At 43.5% G+C, this 17,146-nt stretch overlaps 1 protein-coding gene across 1 annotated transcript in view; it reads left to right on the plus strand.

The window, feature by feature from the left end:
- The window catches only part of LOC144691322 (NACHT, LRR and PYD domains-containing protein 3-like), a 53,045-nt gene that overhangs the window by 16,415 nt on the left and 19,484 nt on the right, over positions 1-17,146 (plus strand). The window contains 5 exon segments of the mRNA XM_078559324.1: positions 135-301; positions 6,224-6,395; positions 6,501-6,566; positions 10,060-11,797; positions 16,257-16,343. Of these exon segments, the coding sequence (XP_078415450.1) occupies positions 135-301; positions 6,224-6,395; positions 6,501-6,566; positions 10,060-11,797; positions 16,257-16,343 (2,230 nt within the window).

The raw sequence follows: 17,146 nt of genomic DNA on the forward strand, positions 1-17,146 counted from the left end.
TTAATGTTTCTGGATTTTCACACTTTGTTTGATAATGTGGCTCACAGGAGGATTCAGTCGCTTCCTGTAAAGGAAGTAGAACAACGTGGCTAGAAATTCAATGATGTTTGTTTTTCTCCATTTTGTGTTCACAGATCCAAACTCCGGAATCACTGAGTTCTTGACAAAGTGGGATGATTTCCAGCTGCTCCAGTTGGCAAAATTTTACTGGGACAGACTAGAACAAGCGATTGAAGAAGGGGTGGATGGAATCAGCTCATTGTTAACATACGAGAAGATTTTCAATGGACACGAACATCGGGTAAGTGGGAGGGTTGCAATGAGTTTGGGTTATTTAAACATTACAGGACTTGCAGAATGTAAGGATGATAGAAGACCAAGATCTATCTAGATCATCTTCTAACACTCGGGCAGTCACATGCTGATAATGGTGATAAATCAACTTCCAATAATTAGCCTACAACAGAACCAAGCATGAGGTGAGGAAAGCCTCAGAGCTTTGGGAACCAAAGTGATCTGTTTCTTCCAAGCATACAACACTTACCACATACAGATACAGCAGCATTGTGGTTATGTTACTGAATTAACAAACTAGTAGCCTGGACTCATACTCCAGAGACCTGAACTTAGATCTCACTGTGACAGTTAGTGAATTTGATATAAGGTAATTCGATAATATTGAATTGTCGTCAAAAGCCATCTGGGTGGCTCATGTCCTTTAGGGAAGGAAACCTGCTGTCCTTACTCATCCTGACCTGTATATGGCTCCAGACACCCAGCAACATGGCTGACTCTTCACTGCCCTCTGAAATGGTCTAGATCAACATGCAACACAGCTATAAAAAGGTGTAATAAGAGCTCCCAGCATTGGATTCAGTCACAGCTCAGTCGACCATGCAAAGTCCCCACTAACATTAAAGGGCTTGTAACAAATGTGACTAATAAAACAACAGCCTGACATAAGAATAATCCTGTCAATATGACCATCAAACAACATCCCAGACTCTTCTGCTACTATTCCTGGGTATGCCCTTTCCCACTAGATGGATCCACCAGAGATGGCAGCCTAGGGGTATACAGTAACCAGGGAGAGTCCTCAATATAGACTCAAAACCCCAGGAAATCTCTTGGCATGGGGCCAAAGATAGACAACAAAACCACCTGCTGATTATTGCCCTCCTTCAGTTGATGAATATGGACTCCTCCAGGTTAATTAGAAAAAGCAGGGGCAGAGAATTCACTATAGGTGGGGACTTAATTTCTCCCATCAAGAATGGCTCGGTAGCACCACTAATGACAGTGCTTTGCGAGTCCTGAAAGACATATCTGCCAGACTGGGCTTGCAGCAGTTGGCCAGAGAACCAACAGGAGGTGAAACCTTATTTGTCCTCACCCATCTACCTATTGCAGATGCATCTGTCTATGACACTATAGGTGTGACCACCGCACAGTCCTCGTAGGAAATGAAGTACCGTCTTCAAACTGAAGACACCTCTCATTGTGTTGTGCGATAGTATCACCGTGCTAAATGTGATGGATACACAATAGATCTACTGTCTCTAAACTCACTATCCACAAAGCGCTGTGGGCCATCAGCTGCAGAATTGTGGGAAGGTATATCCATCACTCCACCATTTCAATCAAACCAGGGGCTCAACCCTGGTTCAATTAATGTGTAGGAGAGCATTGCAGGGTCAGCATCAGGGGTATATAAACATGAGATGCCAACCTGGTGAGGCCACAACACATCACCAAAATATATATACTTCACATCTGTCTTCACCCAAGAGAATGAGGATGAAGGTATCGAACTCGGGGATAGAGACTGCAAGGTTCTTGAGCAAATTGATATCGGGAGTGACAAGGTATTGGAGGTGTTGGCAGGCTTAAAAGTGGATAAATCTCCAGGTCCGGATGATGTGTGTCCCAGACTGCTGAGGGAGGCAAGGGAGGAGATCGCAGGGGCTCTGACTCAAATTTTTAATTCCTCTCTGGCCACGGGGGAGGTTCCAGAGGACTGCAGAACAGCTAATATGGTTTTGCTATTTAAGAAGTGTTATAGAGAGAAGCCAGGGGACTACAGGCCAATGAGTCTCACGTCAGTGGTAGGGAAACTATTGGAGAAAATTCTGAAGGAGAGAATCTATCTCCACTTGGAGAGGCAAAGTTTGATCAGGGATAATCAGCATGGCTTTGTCAGAGGGAGGTCATGCCTAACAAATTTAATTTAATTTTTTGAGGAGGTGACCAGGTGTGTAGATAAGGGTAGTGTAGTTGATGTAGTTTATATGGATTTCAGCAAAGCCTTTGACAAGGTCCCACATGGGAGACTTATACAGAAGGCAAATGCACATGGGAGACAGGGTAATTTGACGAGGTGGATTCAAAATTGGCTTAGTTGTAGGAGACAGAGTTTGATGACAGAAGGATGTTTTAGTGACTGGAAGCCTGTGTCCAGTGGTGTACCACAGGGATCTGTGCTGGGTCCCCTATTATTCATCATTTATAAAAATGACATAGATTACAATGTGGGTAGGACTAGTAAGTTTGCGGATGATACACAGATTGGCCGGGTGGTTAACAGTGATGTTGAGTGTCTTGGGTTTCAGGAAGATATAGACGGGATGGTCAAATCCACAGATAAGTGGCAGATGGAATTTAACCCTGTAAAGTGTGAGGTGATATACTTTGGAAGGAGTAATTTGATAAGGAAGTATTCAATGAACGGCATGACACTAGGAAGTTCTGAGGAACAAAGGGACCTTGGCATGTGTGTCCATAGATCTCTGAAGGAGGATGGGCATGTTAGTGGGGTGGTGATAAAGGCATATGGGACACTTGCCTTTATCAATCAAGGCATAGATTACAAAAGTAGGGAGGTCCTGTTGGAGTTGTATAGAACCTTGGTGAGGCCACAGCTGGAGTACTATGTGCAGTTCTGGTCGCCACATTATAGGAAGGATGTGATTGCACTGGAGGGGGTGCAGAGGAGATTCACCAGGATGTTGCCTGGGATGAAAAATTTAAGTTATGAAGAGAGGTTGGATATACTTGGGTGGTTTTCGTTGGAGCAGAGAAGACCTGAGGGGTGACCTGATTGAGGTGTACAAGATTATGAGGGGCATGGACAGAATAGATAGGGAGCAACTGTTCCCCTTAGTTGAAGGGTCAGTTACGAGGGGACATAAGTTCAAGGTGAGGGGCAGGAGGTTTAAGGGGATGTGAGGAAAAACGTTTTTACCCAGAGGGTGGTGAAGGTCAGGAATGCGCTGCCTGGGAGGGTGGTGGAGGTGGGTTGCCTCACATCCTTTAAAATTTACCTGGATGAGCACTTGGCACATCATAAATTAAAAGTTATGGGCTGGTAAATGGGATTAGGTAGGTAGGGCAGGTGTTTCTCACGTTACGTTGTTGACTCGATGGGCCGAAGGGCCTCTTCTGCACTCTGTGATCCTGTGATATTCAGAAGCAAGTGATCCCACAACCAACAGTGCATATAGCTTTTCATTCCTGCCAGACCAGTAATATTGTGGTGAACAGCTAAACAACTAACTGGAGGAGAAGATTCCACAAACATTTACATAATCAATGATGGGGAGCCCAGCACGAGTGCAAAAGATAAAACTGAAGCTTTTGCAACTATCTTCAGTCCGAAGTGTTTAGTGGATGATTCATCCACTAGGTTCTGGTTCCCATCAGCACTGAAACAAGTCTTCAGCCAATTTAAATCCCTCCAGATGATGTAAAGGAGCAACCGAGCTCACTGGATACAAGGTCCCCAACAATATCCCGGCTGTAATGCTGGAGATTAGTGCTCCAGGACTAGCCGCAATTCTAGTCAAGTTGTCTCAGTGCAACACTGGCATCTCCCTGATAATATGGAAAATTGCACGGGAATATCCTATCCATGAAAAGCAGGACAAATCTGAGCCAGCAATTGCAATTCCATCAGCCTTCTCTCAGTCATTAGCAAAACAATGGAAGGTATCATCGACAGTGCTTTGAACTGGCCCTTACTCAGCAATAACCTGCTCACCAATACTCAGTTTGGGTTCTGCCAGGACCACTCTGTTCCAGACCTAATCGCGGCTTTGGCTCAAACATGGCCAAAAGAATTCCAGAGGAAAGGTGAGGGTGCTTTCCCTTCACATCCAGGCAGCATTTGAGCTAATGTGGCATCATGGTGTCCTCACAAATTGAAGTCAATGGGAAACAGCAATCATATTACTTCTCAATCTCTTTTTCCAGTGAGGACACGTCCAGTTTACACAATAGATCCTCGCCCAACCCCTCCATCCTCTCAAAGGTTCTAGTTGTTCTCTTCAGTAGCTCTCATAACCTTGTTGTACTGAGGCAATCAGGACTATACACAGTATTCTAAGTATGGTCACACCAATGTTTTTAGGAAGTTGCAAATTACCTCACACTTTTGGCTCAATATTGCCCTCTTAATAAACCCCAACACCTAATTTGCTTTCCATGCTGCCACTGAGAATTGTTCCCATATTAGATAACGGAATCACCAAATCTTATAGAATAGAAATGGAAAAATGGATAGAACTGCAAATATTGTGAATCTGACACAATGATATGAAACTGAAAAGACCCAGCAGATCCATCATTATCTGTAAAAGGATAGGGGAATGGTTCAGGTTTATCTCTATAAATAAAAAGAAAGAGTTTGATGAGGCTGGGAAAAGGAGAGAACAGGGAGGGTATAGTGGGAAAGCCATCACCATCCCCTTCTCTAGAGTCATTAAGAATGAGTAACAAATGCTGACTTAGCCAGTGATGCCCACATCTCGTCAAAGAATATTTTAAAACTCCTGTCCCTGTATCTCGCTCTGACAGTCACCCTTCATGGGTGAACATCAGGTAATTGAGTTGATTCACTGTGTAATTTCCTGCCTCTATGCCTTTGGTGTGGAACGTAACTCCCTTTTCCTACTGTTAGACATTGGAAAAATTGACCCCATTGTCTGCTTTCCCAGCCACAAACTCCATCTTCTCACCACTTGATTGGATTTCTCCCCCTGGTCACTGACTAAAGCTTAGCCAGGCTATCTGGGATTTCAGTGTCCAGCTTCAAGCTGAACTCAATTTGCTGCAAACTTGCCAGCACAAAAATGTCCTATTTCTCTCCACATAACACTGCAAGTCTCTACTCCTATCTCAACACTTCTCCTCAACCTTCATCCATGGATTTGGAACAGTTGAATGTGGAGGTAACCAAGGTAACCTTGCAACCTCTGGAATGTTAAGCTACTCAGATTCTGCTGTCTTTACCCTGAACCACGCCAGGTCCCAGATATCACTTGTGTGCTCACAAACCTATCATATCTCCCTGTACTCAGATGCCTTCAATTTAAAATTCCAATTCTTCTGTTTAAATAACTTAATGACCTTGACCCTTTCGATCCTTGTAAGCTGCTCGAGTCCTGAAACCTCCCACTGGAATTCTCCATTGATCTGACTCTGGCTTTATGAGCAGCCTCTACTTCACACCACCACAGTGTTCAGTTATCTTGGGTCCCACTCACTCTCAAAACCTATCCACTTCCCACTCCTTACCAAGTTTTCATACTCGTAGCAAAGTTGCAAAAATATCAAGCTTCTGAACTTTCAGTTACTGAGGGGGAAATTGATCGGATTGATTGGATTTTTCACCATTATTATTGGTCGATTCTCCTGACAGATAAATCAACAGTACTGGTTTGGTTCAGTCAATGGTGATTTCTCTGCCAGTTTTCATTTTAAGATTCCCATTCTTCTGTGAAAATAACTTAATGACCAGAATTGTCTCTTCCCCTCCACCAGAGATCTGATTTGCTGCTATTTTCTTGCTGAGTAAATGAGAAACTGTAACAGTAAGAAGTCAGTGTGAGGAAACAAGTGGATCATATTGTCAATCACTAATTTGACAAAGAAAACTCATCACACTGATCACATTAAAATACTGCAGATTGTCAATGATTCCTCACTCCCCCCAAAATGTATTTCAGACTTCTGGCTTAGTTTATTCACATTTATTTGCTGTTAATGACTGAAATGAGATGAAGATGATTTTTAGTGAATGTTCATTATGTATCAGTTCTCAGCCCAGTGACTGTTTATTGGGCTCAAAACAATTGGAAATGCCATCACTGAGCAGATCCTTTCCTTCTCATTCTCAGTGTTTATCTTTCACTCTGATCCTCAATATATTCATTATTATTCTTTGCAGAAAGTCTCCGAGCTCACGGATAGGGGATACCGGGCGGAGAGTTCCAAGCTTCTCCTAAGTCTGGTGATGGAGAAAGGCTCTCGGGCCCGAAGGGTGATGTGGGAATCCTTTGTGAAAGTGCATCATGGGGTCCCAAAGTTGGATAAAATAATAAAAGAAATACAGGAACTTGGTACGGTAAAATCACACAGTGAATTCAATTTCAGATTCAAACATTGCAGATTTTGCAATAACATTACACAGATCTGATTTCATGACAGTTATTTGCTTTAAACAGGTTCTGATCCATTTGATTACATGAACATTGGAAGAGGCTTATCTGAAGTACCCAGTCACCTGAAAGGTAAGAGATGAAATGGACATTTAAAACCATTTCACTTTTTTTTATTCATTCTCGGGATGTGGGTTTCGCTGGCAGGGCCAGCAATTATTGTCCATCCCTAGTTGCCCTTGAGATGGTGGTGGTGACCTGCCTTCTTGAGCCACTGCAGTCCATGTGGTGTAGGTACGCCCACAGTGCTGTTTGAAGGGAGTTCTAGGATTTTGACCCAGCGACAGTGAAGGTATGGCGATATATTTCCAAGTCAGGGTGGTGAGCGACTTGGGTGGTGGTGTTCCCATCTATCTGTTGCCTTGGTCCTCATAGGAGGTAGTGGTCGTGGGTTTGGAAGATGCTGTCTAAGGAGACTTGGTGAGTTTCGCTGTGCACCTTGTAGATGGTACACACTGCTGCTACTGTGCGTCAGTGGTGGAGGGGGTGAATGTTTGCGGATGTGGTGCCAATCAAGCAGACTGCTTTGTCCTGGACGGTGTCCAGCTTCTTGACTGTTGTGGGAGCTGCACTCATCCAGGCAAGTGGGGAGTATTCCATCACACTCCTGACTTGTGCCTTGCAGACGGTGGACAGCTTTGGGGAGTCAGGAGGTGAGTTACTTATTGCACGATTCTTAGCCTCAGACCTGCTCTTGTAGCCACAGTATTTTTGTGGCTAGTCCATTTCAGTTCCTGGTCAATGGTAACCCCCGAGGATGTTGGTAGTGGGGGGATTCAGTGACGGTAACACCATTGAACATCAAGGGCCGATGGTTGGATTCTCTCTAGTAGGAGCTGGTCATTGCCTGACACTTGTATGGCGTGAATGTTACTTGCTACTTGTTAGCCATGCCCTCCTGCACTCCTCATTGAACCCCTGGCTTGATGGTATTTGTAGAGTGGGGGATACGCTGGGCCATGAGGTTACAGATTGTGTTTGAGTACAATTCTGCTCGTATTCTTCTCTGACCTCCTCAGTTCATCGAATCCAATTCAGGAAATCGCGTTGTCCAGTTGTTAGCTATAAGCCAGTTACTTTCTACATGATGCGATCTCTGTCCAAGTCAAGAACTGGTCCAACTCCCTCTTCAGAGTCAGCACCCAAATAGCAACTGGAAAATCATTCCAAAGGTTCTCAGTTCTCCGGGCAGAGAAAACAAACACTGAACATGCTGTTTATTCCTACACTTACATAGTTTAAACTAGTCCTCCCCAATTTGATAAACTAGCATCATCTATCAATAGGGACCCTATCCAGGCATTCATGTATCTACTAGGCCTCTGTAAATTAGCATAAATCTTTGCTGCTTGAAATTAAACAACTTAAAATCCTTGAGCCTGTCTGAGAAGCTGAGCTTCTCTAAGCTGGGAATCATTCCTGCAGCTCTCCTTTGGAACTTTTCCAATGACACTATATTATCTAACACGTAGGGGTAACCAAAACTGTGCACACTATTGAGATGTGGTCTGACCAGGAACCTGTACAGGCAATGTGATAGCCCTTGTTTAACACTGACTGGGTCCATCAATATAAACTCAATACTTTGTTAGCTTTAACTACAGTTTTTCTGCACTGATCATGAACCTTCAGTGATCTGTACACAGTAGCACCAAGATCTTTTTTATCTCACCATGTCTCAGTAATGTTCCCTGCAAGTGATGCTTGTATTAAATATTGGCCCAATCAATATGTATGAGGTACAGTTATCTGAATGGAACACTGTTTGCCAATGTGTGTCCACAGTTGTAGCACATCTAAACGTTTTATTGGATTTGATCACCCTCTACTATCTTAATCTTCAAATCGATGTTTTTGTCATCTGAAAACGTATATATTGTACTCCTAACACCCTACTACTTGTGCTCCTGATTCATATTTTTACCCTGGTCCAGCTCATGAATACAGATTGTCAAAGTCATGGGTGTAGGACCAACCTCGGGAGAGATCACTTGTCACATATCTTCCAATTAAATTGGAGGTTCGGGATTGAAGAGATTTCCTAATCCAGAGCTTCAAATTTCAACTCACACTCCATCAAATGAAGTAACCTAGTGTGAGGATGCATATCGAAGGCTTTCTGAAAGTCTAGAGTGACAATCTCCACCAAATTTCTCTCATGCCCTATCCTAGTGACTTCCTCAATAAACTCCTCCAAATTTGTTGGACACAAGCTAATTTTTTTGAAGTTGTGTTGTGAATTTCTAATGGCCTCTTCCCTTTCCCAGTGATCATAAAGAACATTCCTTATTATCCCTTCCACTATTTGTCCCTTTTTAAATGGTATGGATAATGTTAATGAAATTTGAAACATTACATTTTTATTATTTCACGGAACAGGATGAGAGGTCAGAAAGTCTTTGATCCGAAATGAGAATATCTACAGATATTCACACAACAGAACATTAATGTGGAGAAATGTGAGGAAAAGGGAATATTCAGGGTGACTGGGAATCTACTGACCCATTTCCTCATGGCGGTGAAAGAGATCACACTATTCTACTCAAAGAATAATCCTACAATTCACGGGTTGTGTTTAAACCCAATGTAATAATTACAATAAATATATTTTCAATTTCCCAAAACTACATTGTGGGAAACTAGAAGCAAAACTAATTATTTGTAAACAGTTAAAATGAACTGTGAATGTTACTGCTGTAATGTTACATGGAGTGAAGTAGGTAGTTGTTCTATTTCAAGTTCTGATCAGTAAGAGGACAGGACTATTATAAAAACACAATCAATGTATGCATGTGTAAAACTCCTGAAAAATTGTTAGCGATTTCTGAAACGCAGGACAACAGGAAAAGGATTATTCTTTTTGAGTTCTCTGTCCGAAAGCAGGTCCGACTCACAGCTAAACCACGGTAGGGAAAGGAGGCAGGTCCAAGATCCACCCCAGCTGGAATGGAATCGAACCCCATGCTGTTGGCACCAACCTGATCCACACTGGCCGCCCAGAAAACTGAACCAATCGGCCCTAATATCTCAGATAACCTGCCCACAGCCTGACAGAATACCAGAAGGAATCTTGATCTCCAAGTGTACAGTGATATCAAAGATAACTTACTGAAGGCAGGTTACAATAACAGTGGGACTCCTGAACAATTACACTCACTCCCTCTCCCACTCCTACCCAATGTCCTATTTACCATTGCTGCAGAAGATTGGCTTCGCTGAGGATTTCATTAACTGATTGACAAGAACATCTACCACCATATAACCAGGGCCTTTGTGGATTTGTAATGAGGTGTCCAGAGTAAAGGCAGGTCAGAAAGTGTTAACCATCAGAGAGAAAATAACATCTTTATAAAATCTCCATGTTCAGTAAATAATAGAACCAAGTGACGACTTTAAATTTTTCTTGGTCATTGCTCACTTTCAAGCGAGGTTTCCAATAATTGAGCTTTAATTCCAGCAGAAACTTTGATTGAAACCGTGAAATGAATCTATCTATTCAGCAAGATCATATTGAGAAGCCTTTTATGTTATTACAACTAACATTTACTGTCTACTTTAATTGAAGGTGTTGAACAGAAACACAAGGAGATCCTCCGGGTTCAAACTGAAACACTGAGAGTGAACACTATCCTAATAAAGGAAAAGGTTAAGATTTTCCAACTGATTGATCGATACGCTGAGCTAACGATCATTTCTATTGTTCGAGATCGGACACTTGTAGAACATGAACTGTTGGCAAGAGGCCGGCACCATGAAGAGTGGAGAAAGAAAGTTCTTCGGAGAGAACTGGAATAAATCCGAACTGATCAATTGTTCCAGAGCAGTTTTTCCCTGAGAAAATCCAAATCTGGGAGTTCAGCAGCAGTGAGTGGAGTCCCAGGGATCGGAAAAACAACAATGGTACAAAAGATGGTTTATGATTGGGCCACTGGGAAAATATACCCAGACTTTCAATTTGTTTTCAGTTTTAAACTCCGGGATTTGAACACCATTAACTGCAGAATAAACCTGAGGAATCTGATACTGTTTTTCTATTCTTACTTTGGGAATGTTCTGCGAGAGCTCTGGAAGAACCCAGAGGGATTGCTGTTTATATTCGACGGTTTGGATGAATTCAAGGACAGGATTGATTTTGCTGACAATCGGAGAAATACAGAGCCTCAGTTCATGTGCACAGATCCTGAATGCTGGTGTGAAGTGTCCGACATTGTGTACAGTTTAATACAGCACAAGCTGCTCCCAGGATGTTCAGTGCAAGTGACCAGTCGCCCCACTGCGTTACATTTATTGGAAAAGGCTGAGATCAGTGTCTGGGCTGAATTCCTGGGATTTGTTGGTGATGAACGGAAGGAATATTTCAACAAGTTTTTTGAAGATCAGGCAGTGGCAGCAGCTGTTTTCAAACACGTGGAGGAGAACGAGATCCTGTACACCATGTGCTACAACCCTTCCTACCGCTGGATCCTCGGTCTGTCACTGGGCCTCTTCTTTACACAAAGAGACAGGAAACAGCAGCAAGTTCCCAAGACCATCACCCAGCTATATTCCTACTATATTTACAACATTCTGAAAAGCCATGGCCGAGAGATTGAAAGCCCCCGTGATGTGTTCCTGAAGCTTAGTGAGATGGCCTTCACAGGAGTCTCTGAGAAGAAGATTGTGTTTAGAAATGGAGATTTGATCAAGTACAATCTGCAACCTTCCCAATTCCTGTCTGGGTTCCTGATGGAACTTTTGGAGAGAGATGATTCTGTCCAGAGTGTGGTTTACACGTTCCCACACCTCACCATCCAAGAGTTTGCAGCTGCACTCGCTCAATTCCTGACTCCCGATCCCATGGACATCCAGAAACTCCTCAGTGAAGCGGACAGTGAAGAAGATGGGAGATTTGAGATATTTAGCCGTTTTGTTGCTGGTCTCTCCTCCCCACAGTCAGCTCGGCCTCTGGAGGAGTTTCTGAGTCCATTTCTTCATCAAACAACCTGTCGAGTGATTGACTGGGTGAAGGAGAATGTTCACGGTCAGCTTCAAAATGGAGGGACTAAAATTGTTAAAAGGAACCTCCTGAACACGTTCCACTACCTGTTTGAGTCTCAGAATAAAGCACTGGCTCAGGCCACAGTGGGATCTGTTGGAACACTTGCATTTCGTGGATTGCGACTGACCCCGATTGACTGTGCGGTCCTGTCTCATGTTCTTGGACTTTGTGATACAATAAAACACCTCAATCTACAGAGGTGCTACATTCAGTGTGAAGGACTCCAGCGGCTGGAAAACGTTCTGTACAAATATCAGAGTTTGAGGTAATTGCTTGTTTGGTCCTGGAGCTCTTATTTTGATTATTGAAGTAAAATTTACCATCTTATAAATGAAAAAATAAATAACTTCCAGTTCAAGAAATAAGAGGCAGAGTCAGAAAAAACTTTACAAAATAAGATGAGTGTAATATTCCAAATTAGAAAATAAGAATAATACTTGTTGGGATACTTAATGGTGAATCAAATAGTTTAAGCGTGGGATTTTGATGATAAGAAATAGGGCTAATTATATACAAAGGGAAAATGATATAGATAGTCTAAGGATAATAAACACCAGTGGAGATAAAAATAACTTAAATAATAATAATTATAAACCATATCAATTGTAAGCTGTACTCATCACAAGGAAAATAAGTCCTATATATCATCATAATTAATCAAATTGTTTCTGGCGGGAGGGTGAAATATCTTAAATTTAGATAATTACGATTAAAGACCTTTCAAATTCAAATCATTTAAATTTACTCTCAATTCTGTTCATTTAATGAGGAAACCTGCTGCTGACCTAAACGTTCGAATTCCCCCATTGCACGTTCATACCCAGAAGGCAGGCAGACATGCTGGACAACTGGGAGGAATTTTCAGGAATCTGTACCATTGACTGGTTCTTACACAGAGTGAACAGTCTCTGGTAGAACTGACAGTTGGACAGTTACAACAGGATTTTCTGATAATCCACCCCACGTCTGTGAAACTGCTGCAAGCAGGGAACTCCCGGAAATTCCCGGAAATATCATAAAAGCTGCACCTGCAGTAAATGTAGAGGTTATTTAATGGGCAATAATGTGGGAAACACCCCTCCCATATCAACTACGGGAACCGGGACATGTCAACTTTGTAACAGGACAGAATAAACTTTCCTTGTTGTATAAAATCCAGCGGATAGATTTTACAGCAGCAGTTAGCACACTTTGACAATATCCAGCAATAGCTGGAAATCAAGATTTGGATGGGAGAGAGGAACCTGGTGAAATTAGAATCACTAAGGAAGCAGTGCTGAGTGAACTGATGGAGCTGCAGGCTGACAAGACTCCGCGTCCTGATGGGCTTCATCTTAGAGTCTTAAAAGAGGTGACTAATGAGGTATTGGATGCGCTGGTTTTAATTTTCCAATATTCGCTAGATTCTGGAAAGGTTCCATCAGATTGGAAAGTAGCAAATATAACCCCTCTATTCAAGAAGGGAGGGAGGCAGAAAACAGGAAACTATAAACCAGTTAGCTTAACGTCTGAAGTGGGGAAGGTGTTAGAATCGATCATTAAGGGGGTTATAGCTGGGCATCTAGAGAAACTCAATGTAATCGGGAAGAGTAAACATGGTTTTGTGAAAGGGCAATCGTGTATAACCAATTTAATGAAGTTCTTTGAAGGAGTGACATGTGCAGTGGATAGACGGCAGCCTGTAGACATACTGTGCTTGGATTTCCAGAGAGATTTGTTAAAGTGCCACATCAAAGGTTATTTCATAAAATCGATGGGATTAGGAAAACTCCGGAAATTTCTCTGAACTATAGCAATAGTCTCACCTGCGGTAAAGGTAGAGCCTGTTTAATGCTAAATAAAGTGGGGGACAGCCCTTCCCTGTCAACGAGGAGAACAGGGACACTTCAACTTTGTTAAGGGGAGAGAATAAAATGTCCTTCTTGTATAAAATCCAGGGGGATGGATTTTAAACCAACAGTTAGCAGAGTTTCACAATATAATTCACTCCGAGGTGTTATACAGAGTAATGTTAGGCACAGAGTTATGAAGGACATGGAATCACTCCTTTAATTCTTGGAAAATTGGGCCGTTCTCATAAAAGCCCAAGAATTAACGAAGAACAGAAACGAGACAAGTTTCCTCAAACTTGGCCGGCCAGTCACTGAGCTTCAGGAGAGTAATTCTGATCATCAGGGATTGAGGCCAAACTGGGGGGAATTTAGAGGCTGCACAGACAACTCTCTATCTAATAAATATTGAGAGGGGTGAAAGTGGTATTCACCAGTAGTTAACTTAGTGATAGTGAATTGTTCACCAGTTTACACTGCTCACTGTTTCCTTTTCCCTTCAATTGAAAGGAAAATCGGGTGAGCTGTAGTATGGGCGGGTGATCCAAGATCACCCATCATACACTATCAACAAAAGATCAAATTACCCCCAATAGATTTAATTTGCAGTAACAGTAAAATCTCTGCATTGATTTCTGATGTTGCTTCCATGTTTCCTGTGATATTGGGAAAAACAATCGAATCTGATCTGAGTTTTTATTCAATGTAGTTACATTTCGGGGCGCCCCGAAGGAGGGAAAGAGAGGCAGCGGAGGGAGGGGGCGAAGGTGCCAAGAATACTGGCACCGGCAGTGTGTCAATTTCAAGATGCTGATGCTCGTTTCATCGTGAATCACCAAGAGTAGGCGGGTTGGGACAGGAATCTCAAGTAAGACAGTTGAGAACTTCGTTCAGCAGATAATAAGGCTTGAGATTTAAAGTTCTAAAGGGGTGGACAGTTTACCTGTTCATCTGAAGGAAAGTGGGCACAGAGTGGGAGCCACACATGGCTGCCACAGCCCGATAAGAAGGTCAGTGGGGTAGGCACTTAGTAAGGAGGTGCCTTGGTGCTGTGGAGGTGGCAGGGAGAGTGGAAACCCAGGATTTGAATGGGTTTGGCACTCCCAGCAGTGTGGAGGTAAACTCAGGATTTGAATGGGGTTGGCACTCCCAGCAGTGCGGAGGGAATCTCAGGATTTGAATGGGATTGGCACTCCCAGCAGTGTGGAGGGAAACTCAGGATTTGAATGGGGTTGGCACTCCCAGCAGTGAGGAGGGAAACTCAGGATTTGAATGGGGTTGGCACTCCCAGCAGTGCGGAGGGAAACTCAGGATTTGAATGCGGTTGGCACTCCCAGCAGTGCAGAGGGAAACTTAGGATTTGAATGGGGTTGGCACTCCCATCAGTGTGGAGGGAAACTCAGGATATGAATGGGGTTAGCACTCCCAACAGTGCGGAGAGAAACTCAGGATTTGAATGGGGTTGGCACACCCAGCAGTGTGGGGGTAAAAGAGGGAGAAAGGCTGCCATGAAAAATTGAGAGGCCACCTTCCAAGAAGGAAGGCTCCAGCTGTCAGATGTTGGATGAGGGGCAACACCCTCCGCAGGGAGGGCAGAACCCCAGGCATCAGAAGGGCATAGGAGAGGAAAGAGGGGCAGGAAGGCAACAGGGGCCAAACATTCAATGCTGGAACTGTTGCTGAAGACGGAGCTATCAAGGCCCAGTGATGGTGGATATTGTGACTCTTCAGGAAGTGCCTACATACATCTGTGTCCTCAATGCTGAATACCTCGCAGTGCTGGTCTCAGTTATTGTGGCATTGAACTGCTTCACTTCTGGCTCCTTCCAAGGATCGGGTGTGGACCTTAGAGACATGTCACATGTGGCTGCACACAAGGCCATCTCACAGGTCATGGATTCACTTTTAGCTAGAGATGGACAGCGCATTCATTTAATAACAGGGAGGCCTTGCAGGGACACAGGGATTGCCCCAGGGGCAGGGTATCACTGATTGTACCCATTGGCCATCAAGGCACCCAGTGACTGGCCAGGGAGATCCATACAGGAAGGGCTTCCACTCCCTCAATGGCTCGTCTGTGACCACAACAAAAACTTCCTCCATGTGTGCACTCACTTTCCTGGCAGCTGCCATGATACTTCATCCTCCAAAGTCTGTGTCCTAGAGGATAACGGATATTCCTCGAAGTGATGTTACTGAGCTCTCTGTGTGAGTCCCAGAAAGAGGCACAATGGTTGGACAACCATTGAACAGGACATCAGGTTTCTGAAGATGTGATTCCAGTGCCTGGACCAGGCAGGTGGTGACCTCCAATCCCCTCTTGCAAGTGTCTCTGACAGTGTGGGAATCTGCTGCATTCTCCGTAACATGGCTCTCCAGAGAGGTGTGGACCTTGAGGAGAATGAGGCACTGGGATGATACAGCTCATCGAGGGAACAGCAGGCTGTGAGAGAGGAGGTGAAGGGAGAGGACGCTGAACAAAGTGGAGCCCCTGCTGCATGATGAGGTGGCTTCCTCCTGCCACCCTCGGGGAAGAGGAACTCGCCCCCACCCCTTCCCTCATGGCCTCCAGTTTGGCAGTGATAAAGTGAGGGGATTCCCTGCCCTGGGTACCAAGCCTCGGGCTTCCCTGTGACCTCTCACTTCACTCTGGTGCTGTGGGAGGCTTTGGTACAAACTCCTGATCTCTCCCTCAGGACAACCAGCAGCCTCAGTGATGGCTGCCAAGTGAACAGGAAATCTGTCTCCATGACAAATAATGATGTCCCCATTTAAAAATCATAACTTTAATCACTTTCCCACCGGTTGTGGGTTTTGAACCCAAAATAATCCTGTTCCTTGCCTCCATTGTGAAAATTCAGCCTGTTTTAATGTGTTTCTCACTTCTCTGTTTAGACTCAGTCATAGTAATCTGGGAGATTCAGGAGTGAAACTACTGTCTGCGGTCCTGAGGAATCCAGGCTGTAATATTCAGGAACTGGAGTAAGTACCAGACTGTGTGAGTTTGTGTTTATAATAACCGGATGTCTGACACTGTATTTTATTATTGGTTTCAGCATTTTGGTTATTAATAGCACTATGTACGTTATTATGAGTATCAGTAACAGGATTAATATTAATCAGTGGGGTGAAAATGGACATGGAAATGGCAGGGATGTAAAACAGGTAAAATCACATTTTCTGGTGTCTATAGGAACACCTGATATTGAGGACTATTGAAGTAGACCCATATCGCAGATGACCGATGCAGTGCTGACTATTCTGCAGCTCCATTCATGTCCAATTTCACCCCCGCCTGTATTTTGTCCAGATTTCCACTGTTTTCTCTCCCTCTGATCTCCAGACTGTGTAACAACACTCTCACAGTTTCTTGTGCTAAGGATCTTGCCTCCGCTCTTAGTACAAACCGGTCACTGACGAACCTGGGCCTAAGTAATAATAAACTGAAAGATTCTGGAGTGAAACTTCTGTCTGCAGCTCTGAGGAATCTAGGTAGTAAAATTCAGAAACTGAGTTTAGTACATAAGATCATTAGAAATAGGAGTAGGAGTTGGTCATTTGGACCCTCGATCCTGCTCTGCTATTCAATAAGATCATGGCTGATCTGCTTGTGTTTTGAATTTCACATTCCTATCTACTGCTGATAATCTTTGATTCCCTTGCCTAACAAGAATCTATCCAGCTCCGCCTTAAAAATATTCAATAACCCCGCCTCCTCCACCTTCTGAAGCAGAGAGTTCCACAGTCTCACAACTGTCTGAGAGAAAACAAATTCTCATATCGGT

Source organism: Cetorhinus maximus, chromosome 16 (assembly GCF_964194155.1).
Source record: "Cetorhinus maximus chromosome 16, sCetMax3.hap1.1, whole genome shotgun sequence".
In the NCBI taxonomy this organism is placed as follows: Eukaryota; Metazoa; Chordata; class Chondrichthyes; order Lamniformes; family Cetorhinidae; genus Cetorhinus; species Cetorhinus maximus.